At 40.9% G+C, this 16,395-nt stretch overlaps 1 protein-coding gene across 3 annotated transcripts in view; it reads left to right on the forward strand.

The window, feature by feature from the left end:
- LOC123991106 (dnaJ homolog subfamily B member 6-like) overlaps positions 1-12,589 on the forward strand; it is a 51,243-nt gene extending 38,654 nt beyond the window's left edge. For 2 of the 3 annotated variants that reach the window (XM_046292315.1, XM_046292316.1), the window contains exons 6-8: positions 11,054-11,203; positions 11,475-11,631; positions 11,925-12,589. In XM_046292315.1, coding sequence (XP_046148271.1) covers positions 11,054-11,203; positions 11,475-11,631; positions 11,925-12,030 — 413 coding nt within the window. In that variant the 3' untranslated portion in view covers positions 12,031-12,589. The remainder of the gene's footprint in view (positions 1-11,053; positions 11,204-11,474; positions 11,632-11,924) is intronic. The other variant, XM_046292317.1, reaches the window with a different exon arrangement.
- Positions 12,590-16,395: the final 3,806 nt, after the last annotated feature.

Below are 16,395 nucleotides of genomic sequence, written 5' to 3' on the forward strand. Positions count from 1 at the left end.
TCTCCACTGAGGCCGGAGTGATCGAGTGTGAGCAAGAGACCTCACTATGGCTTGAATAACTGAAGCAGGCATTGAGATTAAGTTTATCAACGCTTTCTCAAGCGGTCTGCTTTTTAATTCCTGGCACATTCCTGACCTTTTCGCTGTCAGATGCCCACAACTAATTGCAGTTTTAAACCCCTGTGGACATGCTACTAATTGTGCACACATCTAGGTCAGCCTAGCTGGCTGGATAAGAGAGATTGGGCTGTTTGCTGCTCTGCCTGAGTGTTATATATATATATATATAGTGGATTCGGCTATTTCATCCACACCTTTTGCTGACAAGTTTATAAAATTGAGTATGCAGCCATGCAATCTCCATAGACAAATAAATGACCTTACTGAAGAGATCCGTGACATCATAGGATGCCATCTTTCCAACCAGTCAGTTTGTAAAATTTCTGCCCTGCTAGAGCTGCCCCTGTCAACTGTAAGTGCTATTATTGTGAAATGGAAACTTCTTGGAGCAACAACGGCTCAGCTGCAAAGTGGTTGGCCACACAAGCACAAAGAATGGGACTGGCGAAGGCTGAAGCGCGTAGCTCTTAAAAATCGCTTGTCTTCTGTTGCAACACTCACTATTGAGTTCCAAACTGCTTCTAGAAGCAACGTCAGCACATGAACGGTTCGTTGGGAGCTTCATGAAATGGGCATCCATGGGCAAGCAGCCGCACACAAGCCTAAGTTCACCATGTACAATGCCAAGCATTGCCTTAAGTGGCGTAAAGCTCGCCGCCATTGTACTATGGAGCAGTGGAAACGCGTTCTCTGGAGTGATGAATCATGCTTCACCATCTGGCAGACCGACAGACGGATCTGGGTTTGACGGATGCCAGGAAAACACTACCTGACCAAATGCAGAGTGCCAACTGTAAGGAATAATGGTCTGGGTCTGTTTGTCATGGGTCTTGCTAGGCCCCTTATTTCCAATGAAGGGAGATCTTAACTCTACACCATACAATGACCTTCTAGACGATCCTTTGCTTCCAACTTGGTGGCAACAGTTTGGGGAAGGCCCTTTCCTGTTTCAGCATGACAATGCCCCCATGCATAAAGCGAGGTCCATACAGAAATGGTTTGTCGAGATTGGGGTGGAAGATCTTGATTTGCCTGCACAGAGCCTTGACCTCAACCCGATCGAACACCTTTAGGAGGAATTGGAACACTGCGAGCCAGGCCTTATTGCCCAACATCAGTGCCCGACCTCACTAATGCTCTTGTGGCTGAATGGAAGCAAGTCCCCACAGCAATGTTCCAACATCTAGTGGAAAGCCTTCCCAGAAGAGTGGAGGCTATTATAGCAGCAAAGGGGGGACCAACTCCATATTAATGCCCATGTCATGATTCAGGGGAAGGTGAGTTAGCCTGGACCCTTGATTAGATACACACATACCCATACATTTTAGCCTAACTGTGGGGTAGCCTGACTCTCAGGACTGTGCTCAGAGTGCCCTCTAGCCTAACTTTGTAGTAGCCTGGGTGTGACTCAGGACGTTAGCAGTCAGTTGACCCCTCCTGTATGTTATTAGTCTTAGCAGGATCCCAGGCTGCTGCTGACAGACTGACCCAGCACCAGCTGGCATAATGACAGCCAACCATACAATAACCACACCTCTGGCTACAGGCTGGGTAATGTATAGCCATAGGCTTTAGTTTCAAATGTAAACCCCCATTGCATCCTTTTAGAGTCCCTTTCCAAGCACAGACTGGAGAGCATGGATGTTCTGGGTTCAAGTTTTACGAGCAGACAGGGACACCTACCTGAGCCAGGACCGTAGTGGTGTTCTGTGCCATCAGCCTACTATCCTCTTACTGAAAGCATTGAGGACATGCTGTCTGATGCTGGACACTGCCATCATGGGAGCATACAGCAACAGCTGTCCTCTGCACTCAGTCTGTGCTTGCGTCCAAACTGGCACCCTATTCTCTACAGAGTGCACAACTTTTGCCCCAAAACTATATAGGCCCTGGTCAAAAGTAGTGTGCTTTAAAGGGAATATGGTGCCATTTGGGATGCAACCTGTGTTTGAAAGATACACTGGGCATTTATACTCTGTAGAGTCATGATACATGGAAGAGTTTACAGACAGAAATACAAACATCAACGTGGAAGTGTTTGCCTTCTCCTCAGATACAGGAAAAGCATCCAGCCTTTTCTAGTCTTATTTGTCAGAGCCATTTGTGTTTATGAAAGCGTTTCATCTTGTTCATTTAAACCAGGATGTTTTAACATGCACTTCCCGGACACTCATACACCACACGCATTTGAGTGTTATTGTAAACACCTCACCTCACCACACACACACACACACACACACACACACACACACACACACACACACACACACACACACACACACACACACACACACACACACACACACACACACACACACACACACACACACACACACACACACACACACACACACACACACACACACACACACACACACACACACACACACACACACACACACACACACACACACGGGTCTGCTGCTATTGTAACTGCTCTTGTTTTTAAAACGTAAGCTATTTTTGAAAGCATTCCGGCTGAATGATGTAGGCTCTCCTATCCGTCCATTTTCTGAGGCTCGCCTCCATATTTAGAGCTCTGAACCGCAGATGCCTCGCAGTCATTTGTTATAAATAAGTATAAATCAAGGGACACCAAGATAAGAAGATGGGCCTGGAGGTTCAAGGGCTTTAATCCTAGATCTTAAGTTATGTTAAGGTAAATCCCATTAGAAACATCTTCCAGATTTGGGTGAGCTTGGGATGGGCTGGCATTCTCCTCAAGGTCTATAGGAGTATCAATTCTCATTGATAATAAAGTCCCATTTAAGTCTATAGAAATGACTACAGACGCAAATGGATATAATGGTAAAAGGAAACCTGGCACAAGAAAAGTAACTTTATTGAATTGTTATTGCCCAAAGTTAATGAATGACCTTGTACTAAAACTACCTCAATGTAGCGGTAATATTATATGCAGGGGGGGGGGGGGGGGGGGGGGTTTAACAGTGTGCAGGATGCAACTCCAGAGAAGTCGTCAACTAAACTATATCCTCTTCCTAACATGTCTAAGGTATTAAACCACAACATCAAATAGATGGTCTGTGTGAACTGTGGAGATCGGAACATCTAACTGAAAGACATTACTCCTATTACTCTCACGTTCACAACACATATTCAAGAATTGACTTTTGTAATTGCAAACTTTTGATTTAATTGACTGTTTTTCTGAATGTAAATACCTTCCTAGAATAATTCCGGATCACAGCTCATTGTCCTTCACCTTAAACTCAAACCTCCAATGCCAATAGCAAAGACATGGCGATTCAACACAATGTTACTTTGAGATAAGGAGTTTACCTCATATCTCAACACAGACATGATTTAGGAAATAAATGTAGCCAATGAAGTATGCCCAACTGTTGTCTGGGTAGCTCTTAAAGCATACGTGTGCAGTTGCATCGTGTCTTACTCTTCACATAAGAAAAGACCCATAAAAAGAAAAGAAAATACTAGAACAGACAATCCATGACTTCGAAATGTTGACACCCTTCAACAGTTGAGCACTTTGAAGCTTGAACATAACACACAGTAAAACCCCGTTCTGCAGAGATTGCTGCTTTGAAATCCAAGCAACAATATGATGAGCAAGGTGAAAGGTGAAAGGGGAAAGGTCCATACAGGTCATACAGAAATGGTTTGTCGAGCTCGGTGTGGAAGAACTTGACTGGCCTGCGTCGAACACCTTTGGGATGAATTGGAACGCCGACTGCTAGCCAGGCCTAATTGCCCAACGTCAGTGCCCGACCTCACTAATGGTCTTATGGCTGAAGGGATGCAAGTCCCTGCAGCAATGCTCCAACATCTCGTGGAAAGCCTTTCCAGAAGAGTGCAGGTTGTTGTAGCAGCAAAGGGGGAATCAACTCCATATTAATGCCCATGATTTTGGAATGAGATTTTCGTCGAGCAGGTGTCCACATACTTTTGTCGTGTATTACCACGTTTTATGTATTTATGTCAGGCCTTGTCAGTTTCAATTCCATCTAACTTTTAAAATAAAATAAATGGCCTGCTTTCTAACTTTGTTTGGAATGGAAAGACCGAGTCAAGTTGACTGTTAACACTTACCCTATAAAACTGGAGGTCTTGGACTACCTAATATGAAGATGTATTACTGGGCTGCGCAACTGTGTTCACTTAAACAATGGGACAGCAGACTATCCTTGTGTATCCTTGAGGACAATCCAATGAATCTCAATTCCATTTGCATTAGGGAAAATGTACATACATTCATGAGGTGGAAAGAACCAATATCGCCAGACACCCTTATTTGGAATAACCACATCTTACCGCCAACATTTTAATGACAAGACCTTTAAGTCCTGGGCCCTCATTTATCAATGTTGTGTAGAAAAGCTTCTATATTAAAATTTTGAATGTTCGCAAGTACAGAAAGTTGTAATTTATCAATTGCTCGTACGCTTGATTTACACACACCTGTAAGTATTTTGCCTTGATAAATCAGACACGTTCTAAAACATTGTGCTCGTGCACGTGAAGTCTCATTTACATAAAGAACCACTCTAAATGACCATTTATGGTCACAAACCTTCCCTTTAAAGCTGCAAGAAATGTCACTCATTTCTGTCCGCCAAAGTGGGGGGAAAAACTTTTCGAACGCAGAAATTCACTTTTGATCACCGACGTGGAAGCAAAACAAGCCATACTTTTTGGAGCCTTCAGCAATGGCCTGACAAATAAGATAATTTTTTGTTGGTTGGGAGCAGGTTAGAGCTGTGGTAAATTCTGGCTTATCTGAGTGCAGAACAGTAGATTAAATGAAAAAGAACTGGTTTGATTTTAAAACGTATGCAAAAGGAATGATAATCATGATCCACAAAAGGGATATAAGTACAACAGGAGGAGTGACTCTTCACTGTCTGCTATGGACCAGCGCATTGGCAACATAATTGGAGAGATCTCGGCGTCTGGCATCATTTGTGATGGTGATACTGAGGACCCTCTCCCAGACACACCAACCGATTGGAAGTCAAGCTTTATTTTCACAACCATATTCAGACACGGACCACATCTAAATATTTTTTTTTATTGAAAATGAAATATAATATGTGTGTGTGTGACAAAATGAATGCAACAAAACATTCAATCTTGACAGATGTGGGTGATTTTCCTGACCCCTCATCCCCAGGCCTACCAGAAGGGTGTCCTCTTTGGTGAGCGCTTCAGCTGTGCCGCATGTTTTGACTGACGCAGTCCTGAAACAACAAGAAGAGATCAACACATCAATTCATGGACTCCAACAGCAGCTGGAGGATGTATGCAATGGCCTGAGAGAGAGAGAAATCAATAATTGAAGGAACCTGTTGATTGTGTCAAACATGTGAGACAAATTCTGGTGCAATGTAAACGTGTTTTCCTTGTCGATTTGATTCCAATATTTGGTAGAACAGATACCGTTGTATGATGCTGACTCTTGTCCTCAGTGCCAGGGCTATGGGTGGTGGGAAACACTCCCTGTCAGGCATGGGCTCATCGGGTCTGGGTGGATCTTTCAGTGGAATGCCATTTTTGATTGTAATGTTGTGGAGCACACTGCACACCTAAAAAGGTATATGCACATTGTATTACATTCACGTAATGGCATTTGACTGAATGTCATTTCAGAGGCAAACCGTGCTAGGCTGGTATTGCAGTGTGCATCCTGGGTAGCCCCGGTCTCCTGCGGTTATGAACACAACATTCCAATTTTGTTTCCCAGTAGAGGTCTAACATGGCAAATAAAACCCTGTGAATAAAACATCCCTTACCAATAAGCCGTCCATCCTCAACAGCTCCTTCCTGGAGGTTAAGGCCGACTGAACTGTTCTGCACAATGAATGAATCGTGTCCCACCTGGCCATTTGGCCACTACATTCAACAAAGCCAAATGTGAATCATAGATGACCTGCACATTGCAGAATGGAAACCTTTTCAGTTGACGAAGTTGAATTTGTTCAATGATGGTGCTCTACTTGCGATCTGGGTGCAGTCAATTGCTCCAATGACATTGTGAAATCCAGCTATGGAAATCCCTTTTCACTCTGGCCTGTTGCACAGCAGTGTACGGAAACTGTAGGTATTGTGGGGTCAATGAAATAATGCCATGAAGGACTGCAGGCAATATTCTGCTCCTGGTTGGTTGTGAAATGCCAGACTGATCCGCAATCTCCCGTTGGAGTGTTCCAGTGGCCAAAAATCCCAGGGTGGAGAGGATTTGGGTATGCACTGGGATGGCATTAGTGCGTACCTTTCTAATACTGGAGAAAGTTGTTTGCAGATATAAAATCAAATATGATTTGGAAAACGAAAATCTACTAATAAGTCAAGCATCACCCTCAGCAACAAATTAAAGTTAATTGAAAACACGCTCCCTGCTTAATGCAGCTTGTGTCAGATCCTCCAGCAATGCAACATTTGCCATTTTGGACAAGTCACAATGCCTCAGTGTTTCCTTTTTATATTATTTAACTTGTTTAACTAAGTTGCCTCCAACCGTACATTCCACTCTTTCTCATTTCCTTAATTATTCAATTAGGCTTAAATGGTTTCATGTTTATGAAATCAATAGCACCCTGAGAAAACTATTAGTAGCTTAAGTATCAATGAAATACATTAATATGAATGAATAAACTATAACTATCTTTTTTCTTCATATTTTATGATTTGGTCCAGTATGTCAATCCTTTCTCTATTTGGTGGATGCTATTTCATTAGCAGTTTGACTTTCCTACCACAATGTGCTGTGCGTACGCACGGTCACAGCTGTGCTTCAATTTACGCACATTCTCAAGTATAAGTGCAAATGAATAAATCCCACACCTTGCTCAGAAAGGATCGCACGCATGGTTTTACAAACATTTCTGTTCACATGCCACATTGATGACAGTGACAACATCTTGAATATTTAACATGCGTACTATGACGCATCTCCACTGTCCTTCAATCAATTACAATACATATTTGGATTATCCGAGGCTGATTTTTATTTCCCTACAACTCAGAAATCGTATTCAACCACTTCAACGGGATATGGATGAACCTAAGGCATCTAGGATAGAAAAAAAAATACTGGAAGAAGCTGCTACGCCAAAGAAGTTGATGGCCAAGTTAAATCAAGGGCTGATTTGAAGCTCTACCTGATGGTTCTGAACCTGCAAGGAAACAATGGGCAACAGATCTGAAGGAAGAAATTGAGGAGAACCATTGATCACAGAGAGGTGAAAATGTTCCAACCGGATCCTACAACCTAAGACATAAACTACTGCATTGCATCGGACTTACTACACTCCTGCCAGAATGCACCCAGAAATGTCACATGTCTGTTGGAGATGCACAAAGGAACCATATTACAGTGTCTTCAAGGAAGTTTTCACACCCTTTACTTTTCCCACATTTTGTTGTGCTATAGCTTGAATTTAAAATGGATTAAATACACACAAATAATCCATAATGTCTAAGTGGAATTATGTTTTAAAAATTGTTTACATAAAATGTAAAGCTGAAATAGCTTGAGTCAATAAGTATTCAACCCCTTTGTTATGGCAAGCCTAAATAAGTTCAGGAGTAAAAATGGGTTTAACAAGTCACATAATAAGTTGCATCGACTCACTGTGTGCAACAATAGTGTAGAACATGATTTTGGAACCAGTGTATTGATACTACAACGATACAGGCATCCTTCCTAACTCAGTTGCCAGAGAGGATTTCACCATTCGGCCAATGGTGACTTTAAAACAGTTAGTTTAATGGCTGTAATGGGAGAGCTGAGGATGTATCTGTAGTTACTCCGCAATATTAACGTAATTGACCGAGCGAAAAAGGTACAGCATTTTTATTCTCCAAAACATCCTGTTTGCAACAAGGCACTAAAATATGGCAAAGCAATTAACTTTCTGTTCTAAATACAATTTGTTATTTCTAGGTACTTTTTAAGTAAATACCTGCAGTCAACTTGTGCAATAAGTTATGGGGGAAAAACAGAACATTATTTACTTCACCTGTCCCATTATTTTGAAGCTCACGCTAGTTCCCCAGAACAGTTGAGCCAGTCACGTGTTTGTTTGTAAAAAGCGGGAGAAAGTGGGAGCAGGTGAGTCTAACTGTGTATTGACAGGGGTCACGTTTCATATTGAAAGTCAATCTTTTTTTTTGTTGCTTCAATAGAGTGATCAGGGATGTGCAACTATAGTTTTCCCTCACATAAAATATATTAGTGCAACACAATCAGTTGACAGCAGGAGTGCAACGCTATTTGCCTGGCAGTCACACGTTAATGAGCTTACAATGAAAAAGCAAGATGTCTTTTGCAAAAACAATGTGTGAGCATCATATTTCTAATGTTTATCAAGCCAGCTGCATGTCCCAATGTTTTGCTTAAAGTGAATTTAGCATTTCACCTGAGAAAAGTAGGCTGAACTTTGAACGTTTCTTCAAGTGCAGTCGCAAAAACCATCAAGCGCTATGATGAAACTGGCTCTCATGAGCACTGCCACAGGAAAGGAAGATCCAGAGTTGCCTCTGCTACGGAGGATACGTTTTTATTAGAGCTAACTCTACCTTAGATTGCAGCCCAAATAAATGCTTCACAGAGTTCAAGTAACAGACTCATCTCAACATCAACTGTTCAGAGGAGACAGTGTGAATCAGGCCTCCATGGTCGAATTGCTGCAAAGAAACTATTACTAAAGGACACCAAGAAGAAGAGACTTCCTTGCGCCAAGAAATACGAGCAATGGACATTAGACTGGTGGAAATCTGTCCCACTATCATTTGTTTCTTTAACAGGACAGTGACCCAACACACCTCCAGGCTGTGTAAGGGTTATTTTGACCAAGAAGGAGAGTGATGGAGTGCTGCATCAGATGCCCTAGCGTCCAAAATCCCCCGACTTGAACCCAATTGTGATGGTTTGGGATGAGTTGGACCACAGAGTGAAGGAAAAGCTGCCAACCAGTGCTCAGCATATGTGGGAACTCCTTCAAGACTTTCTCGCATGGAATAGCCTTAATTTCTCAGAACAAGAATAGACTGACGAGTTTCAGAAGAAAGTTCTAGCCATTTTGAGCCTGTAATCGAACTCACAAATGCTGATGCTCCAGATACTCAACTAGTCTAAAGAAGGCCAGTTTTATTGCTTATTTTATTCAGAACAACAGATTTCAGCTCTGCGAACATAATTGCAAAAGGGTTTTCTAATGATCAATTAGCCTTTTTAAAATGGTAAACTTGGATTAGCTAACACAACGTGCCACTGGAACACAGGAGTGATGCTTGCTGATAATGGGCGTCTGTACGCCTATGTAGATGTTCCATAACAAATCAGCCATATCCAGCTACAATAGTCATTTACAACAATATCTACACTGTATTTCTGATCAATTTGATGTTTATTTTAATGGACAAAACATTTTCTTTCAAAAACGACGACATTTCTGTGTGACCCGAAACATTTGAACGGTGGTGTATGTGTTATCATTCATTTATGTTTATCTAGGTATTTATATCCATCCATCCATATGCTGTGCACTACTTTTGGGCTGATAGACATATGCTCTGGTGACAGTAGGGCACTAATATATATATACATCCATCCATCCATTTGGGATACACACCCAGTTACATTAGCAGTGGAGACCTCCTGCAATGGTGGGGGGTAAGTACATTGTGGTTGGGGTCACTCCATTTGATATGAAGAGATGGTTAGAGAGAGGCTTTATGGAGAGCTTCCATCTGGGTGTAATATGTCTTTAAGGGCTGAGTGGAGAGTGAGAGTCCTCAGGGTCCTCATGCATATACAATAAAATTGTTAAAACAAATTATGAAAATAACATTGTGGTGGATTGGAGAGTGGAAGCAGGTGGGGATTATTCTATCTAACTGGACGGGCAGGTTTTTTTTCCCGGCTCTCACATCTGCCGCTATGGGAGGGAGGATCTCCCATGTAACTACTGCACATGTGAGACCCGCGTGCAAGAAACTCTTAACATGTTAAGGCTAGCACAAACCGCTAACTGATGTGAGAATAGCGTGTTACTATAAATCATTGGTTGATTAAGCCCAGTTGAAAAATGTACCCAAAACCCAGACATTTTCTTCCAAAAAGTCCATAGGTTAATGCACTTTAACCTTTAGGGGCACAGACATCAGTGAATAAGCCAACTCAGTTAATACACTGAACAAAAATATAAAAGCTACATATAAAGTGTTGGTCCCATGTTTCATGAGCTGAAATAAAAGATCCCAGAAATGTTCCATACGCACAAAAATCTTATTTCTCTCAGCTTTTAAAAAGGCCACTCTAAATTGTGCACTTTTGTCACACAACACAGTGCCACAGATGTCTCAAGTTTGTAGGGAGCGTGCAATTGGCATGCTGACTGCAGGAATGTCCACCAGAGCTGTTTCCAGATAATTTAATGTTAATTTCTCTACCGATGTCATTTTAGAGAGTTTGTCAGTACGTCCAACTGCAGACCATGTGCATGGGCAGGCATAAGCTGCAGACAACTAACACAATTGCATTTTTATTGATGCCAATTTTGAATGCACAGAGATAACGTGACAAGATCCTGAGGCCCATTGTAGTGACATTGGGTGCTGAGGAGTATTTCTGTCTGTAATAAAGCCATTTTGTGGGGGAAAGCAAATTCTGATTGGATGGGCCTAGCTCCACAGTGGGTGGGCCTATGACCAGTCATGTGAGATCTATAGATTAGGACCTAATGAATTTACTTAAATTGACAGATTTCGTTATAAACTGTAACTCATCAAAATCTTTGAAATTGTTGCATTTTACGTTTTATTTTTGTTGTGTATAAATATGTATTTAGATGGGCCTATGCCTTTTTGTATGCTCATGGATTTCAGTTTTTGACTATTTGTAATTAACTTGATCTTGACTAATGTGTTGTCATTGTCTGTCCCCAATCCCCAGTGGACGATGACTTCTTCGGCGGGGGTCAAAGGCAGCGAGGGGTGAGCCGGAGCAGGACCGGGGGACCCTTCTTCCACGGTTTCGGGGGCTTCCCCCCCTTCGGGGCAGGCTTTCCAGTGTTTGATTCAGGTGGGCCTCCCCTGCAGCACGGTAATACTCTATTTCAAATATGCGTCTCCCAAAACTCTGGTTAAGCTTATCTTCCTCCTCATGGAAATTGTTACATAACATAAATCTCACTGCATATGATAAAATGTGCTATTTCGATCATATCATAAGCTTCATTTTGAGATCAACATTTGCGAGTAAGCAAAGCAAAGGAAAATGGCGGGGTGTTTGTGTTATGAGTGTGTGAGCCAAATCAACATTTTATTTGTCATATGCACAGATTAAGTCGTGTGTGTGTGTGTTTCACTCCTAGGTTTCACTTCGCTGGGGCATATGGGTGGAGGGGGCTTTGCCACGTTCTCCTCTTCATCTTTTGGGGGTAGCGGAGGAGGAGGAGGGGGGATGGGCAACATCCGCTCAGTATCCACCTCCACCAAGTTCATCAACGGCAGAAGAATCACCACAAAGCGGTACAGCACAGCTAGTCAGTCAATGTAATCAATTGTGTCATTGACTTGTTCTTGTCTTCACTCTGTGACCTGGGGATAGTTTCCTCAAAATAAAAACAAACATGATTTTTCTAGGCTGTTGTCCTTTTCACTTTGGCTGTAGTCAATTCACCAAGACAGTTATGAATATTGAAGAATTGTGTAACACTTAATAACGTACCCTTTGTAAACCCTTTAAAGTATTACCAAAAACAGATATGTATGATTAAAATAACTCTCGTCTTTTATCCTAACTCTCGTTTTGTCTCCTGCAGGATTGTGGAGAATGGCCAGGAGAGGGTGGAGGTGGAGGAGGACGGTCAGTTGAAGTCTCTAACCGTCAACGGTAAGGAGCAGCGCCTAAGACTGGATAACAAGTGATAACCTCTGCACAACGTTTGAAATACTCACACCTGACCTGGAAACAAACCAAACTAACTCAGCGTGACGATGCTGCTCAGGGTCGCAATCTTGGTTTCTCTCCTCTCTTCTCCCCTGTTGACATTCGTAGTTCACGTGTAGTTCACAGCGAGGAAATGTGTTCTCATCTTAGTTTAGCCGCTGGAGCGAGGGACGATCACATAGGGTTGTATTTATTCCAGCTTTACCTTTTTTGGGACCATTCTCTTACTAGGACCAATGTGTATGACTTTTTTTTTTGTTGCTGTACTGATTTTGCTGTATTAGAGTTTTTCTGTGGGTGGACTTCTTTACCTTTTAGTTCTAAAAGTCAGGGGCACAACGAGATGTACATTTGGATGGCTTTGCGTTTGTGCATTTAAAAAAAAATGTTATTAACTGTCAAATGATCTCAGCTTTAACCCTTTGCCTATTTAAAAGAAAATGGAACATCTCTCTAACCTGTACACCGTTTTCATGTTCATGAGCTTCAGATGACCCATTTTAGACACCTAATAAATGTCTATAGTATTAATGTGAACTAGTTTTTGCTTTTGTCTTTATTTGTTTTTGAATACAAGTGTTTTTTCAGCATGATTGCCAATGACAAGGCCGTTCAAGTTCGGACCAACTGTTCCATCAGTTCATCATAAACCCTAAACAAGAGACTAAATATACGGTGCCTTGCAAAGGTATTCAGACACCTTGGAGTACTTCACTTGTTTTATTGTGTTACAAAATGGGATTGGATTTAATTGTAAAACAAAAATTGTCAACAATATACACAACATACTCTGTCAAAGTGGAAGAAACAATGACTTTAAAATGTTTTTCTTTAATATTAACAATATAAAATAATAAAACATAGTCGTTGCATAAGTATTCAGCCTCTTTCAGGAGTCAAATTTGGTTTAACAAATCACATAAAAAGTTACCGTAAGGTCCCTTACAGACAAACCACACGTTTCACATGTCAAGTGGAATCATTTGGATCACATATGGATTCACATTTTCACGTGAGATTTCACGAGATGCCCTGCAAACCAAAATGGGCCGTTATAAAACACACACAGTGCTTTTAACTCACATTAACTTATAACATTTGAGCATGTGAAAACCCAGCTGCCAAATGTCATTTAGGATATTTTACTTTTGAAGTATATCATTTACATGAATTCAAGTTAAACAGTCACAGTCCGCTGCAGGTTTTATCTAGTTCCCGGTTTGTTCCAGGGACATCACCAAGGACATTCTTAGAACATTGTGTCACGGTCCCCTGGAGGTTTTATCTAGTTCCCGGTTTGTTCCAGAGACATCCCCAAAGACATTCTAAGAACATTGTGTCACGGTCCCCAGGAGGTTTTTGTCTAGTCGCAGTGATCGTGTGTTCACGTGAAATTCATGTGTTTTTTTTTCTTCCCATAAAGGGTCCATCAGTCAAGTATTGAATTTCAAGCACAGATTCAACAACAAAGACCAGGGAGCTTTTCAAACGGGTAGTGATTAGTAGAAGGGTAACAATATTGAATCAGACATTGAATATCTATTTCAAGTATGACCTAGTTAATAATAATTATGCTGTGTGTTATGCATTTAACCGCTCAGACACCTAAAAAAAAATAGTCATCCTTCTGAACTGAGTTGCAGGACAGGAATGGGACTGCTCAGGGATGTTAACATGAGGGCATTGGTGATTTTTAAAGAGCTACAGAGCTCAGTGGCTGCGATGGGAGAGAACTGAGGGTGCATCAACAACATTGTAGTGACTCCACAATAATGACCTAAATGACAGAGTCATAATAAGAACACAAATATACAAAATATTCCAACAAGACACTAAAGTAATACTGAGAAAAGAAAGTGACAAAGGAATACATGTTTGGGGCAAACACATCACTGAGTAACTGCCTCCTTATTTTCAAACATGGTGTTGGCTGCATCATGGTATAGCTATGATTTAACATGGGAAAGTACGGGGTTTTTCAGGATAAAATTAAACGGGATAAGCACAAGGAAAATCCTAGAGCAAAATCTGCTTCAGTCTGCTTTACACCAGACACATTGGAAGAGGAATTCACCTTTCAGCAGGACCAATAACCTACAACACAAGGCCAAATCTACACTGGAGTTGCTTACCAAGAAGACAGTGAATGTTCCTAAGTGGCAGAGTTAGTATTCCAATCAGATCTAAATCAAAACTATGGCAAGACTAGAACATTTGCTCCTTGCCATGACCCCCAAAATTGACAGAGCTTGAAGAATTTTTAAAAGAATAATAGGCAACTATTACACAATCCAGGTGTGCAAAGCTCTTAGAGACTTACCCAAGAAGGCTTACCCGTAATGATTGCTGCCAAAGGTGTTTCTAACATGTATGGACTTAGGGAGCTGAATACTTACGCAACTACTAGATTTTAGTTATACATTTTTTTATTAATCTTTATAACATTTTAGACTTTTTTTCCAATGTCAGTTTTAAATCCATTTTAGTACCACTTTGTAAAACAATGAAATGTGAAGAAATCCAAGTGGTCTGAATACTTTTGCAAAGCTGTGTGTGTGTGTGTGTGTGTGTGTGTGTGTGTGTGTGTGTGTGTGTGTGTGTGTGTGTGTGTGTGTGTGTGTGTGTGTGTGTGTGTGTGTGTGTGTGTGTGTGTGTGTGTGTGTGTGTGTTTTTATACACTACCAGTCAAAAGTTTTAGAACACCTACTCATTCAAGGGTTTTTATTTTTTCCTATTTTCTACATTGTAGAATAATAGTGAAGACAACCAAACAATGAAATAACACACATGGAATGATGTAGTAACTAAAAGAGTGTTAAACAAATCAAAATATATTTTTATTTGAGATTCTTCAAATATCCACCCTTTGCCTTGATGACAGCTTTGCACATTCTTGGCTTTCTCTCAACCAGCTTCATGAGGAAGTCACCTGGAATGCATTGCAATTAACAGGTGTGCCTTCTTAAAAGTTAATTTGTGGAATTTCTTTCCTTCTTAATCCGTTTGAGCCAATCAGCTGTGTTGTGGGATTGTCATTTGTTTTTCAACAGGGCAATGACACAACACACATCCAGGCTGTGTAAGGGCTATTTTACCAAGAAGAAGAATAGTGTGGCTATTTGAAGAATCTCAAATACAAAATATATTTGTTTAACCTCTCTGGGATATGTGGGACTGTAGCGTCCCACCTGGCCAAAAGCCAGGGAAAATGCAGAGAGCCAAATTCAAATAAACTTTCATTAAATCACACATGCAAGATAGCAAATTAAAGCTACACTTGTTGTAAATCCAGCCAACATGTCAGATTTCAAAAAGGATTTTCGGCGAAAGCAAACGATGCTATTATCTGAGGATAGCACCTCCGTAAACAAAGAGAGAAAAGCATATTTCAACCCTGCAGTCGCGACAAAAAACGCAGAAATAAAAATATAATTCATACCTTACCTTTGACGAGTTTCTTTTGTTGGCACTCCAATATGTCCCATAAACATCAGAAATGGTCCTTTTGTTCAATTAATTCCGTCGATATATATCCAAAAATGTCAATTTATTTGGTGCAACCTGACTTGCGCAACATGACTACAAAATATCTCAAAAGTTACCTGTAAACTTTGCCAAAACATTTCAAACTACTTTTGTAATACAAATTTAGGTATTTTTTAACGTAAATAATCAATACAATTGAAGATGGGATGATCTGTGTTCAATATCGGAGGAAAGTAAACTGTAGCTAGCTTTCTGGTCATGTGCCTCTATCAAACAGTACACTACCAGTGACCCTCGTTCTGAACAGGGCTACTTCTTCATTACACAAGGGAAAAACCTCAACCAATTTCTAAAGGCTGGTGACATCCAGTGGAAGCAGTAGGAACTGCAAGAAAGTCCCTTAGAAATCTGGATTCCCAATGAAAGCCCATTGAAAAGAGAGTGACCTCAAAAAAAAACAATCTGAATGGTTTGTCCTTGGGGTTTCGCCTGCTAAATAAGTTCTGTTATACATGATTCAAACAGTTTTAGAAACTTTCCAGATCTACTAATAATATGCATATCATATCTTCTGGGCATGAGTAGCAGGCAGTTGAATTTGGGCATGCATTTCATCCGGATGTGAAAACACTGCCCCGTCACCAAGACGTTAACACTTTTTTGGTTACTACATGATTCCATATGTGTTATTTCATAGTTTTGATGAGTTCACTATTATTTTACAATGTAGAAAATAGCATAAATAAAGAATGCTCTTGAATGAGTTGGTGTTCAAACATTTTTGACCGGTAGTGTATATGGACCAAATACAGGGGATTTTGGGTAAAAACAAAATAATTACAAAGCTTGACCATTTT

This window comes from Oncorhynchus gorbuscha, linkage group LG12, assembly GCF_021184085.1.
Source record: "Oncorhynchus gorbuscha isolate QuinsamMale2020 ecotype Even-year linkage group LG12, OgorEven_v1.0, whole genome shotgun sequence".
Lineage (NCBI taxonomy): Eukaryota > Metazoa > Chordata > Actinopteri > Salmoniformes > Salmonidae > Oncorhynchus > Oncorhynchus gorbuscha.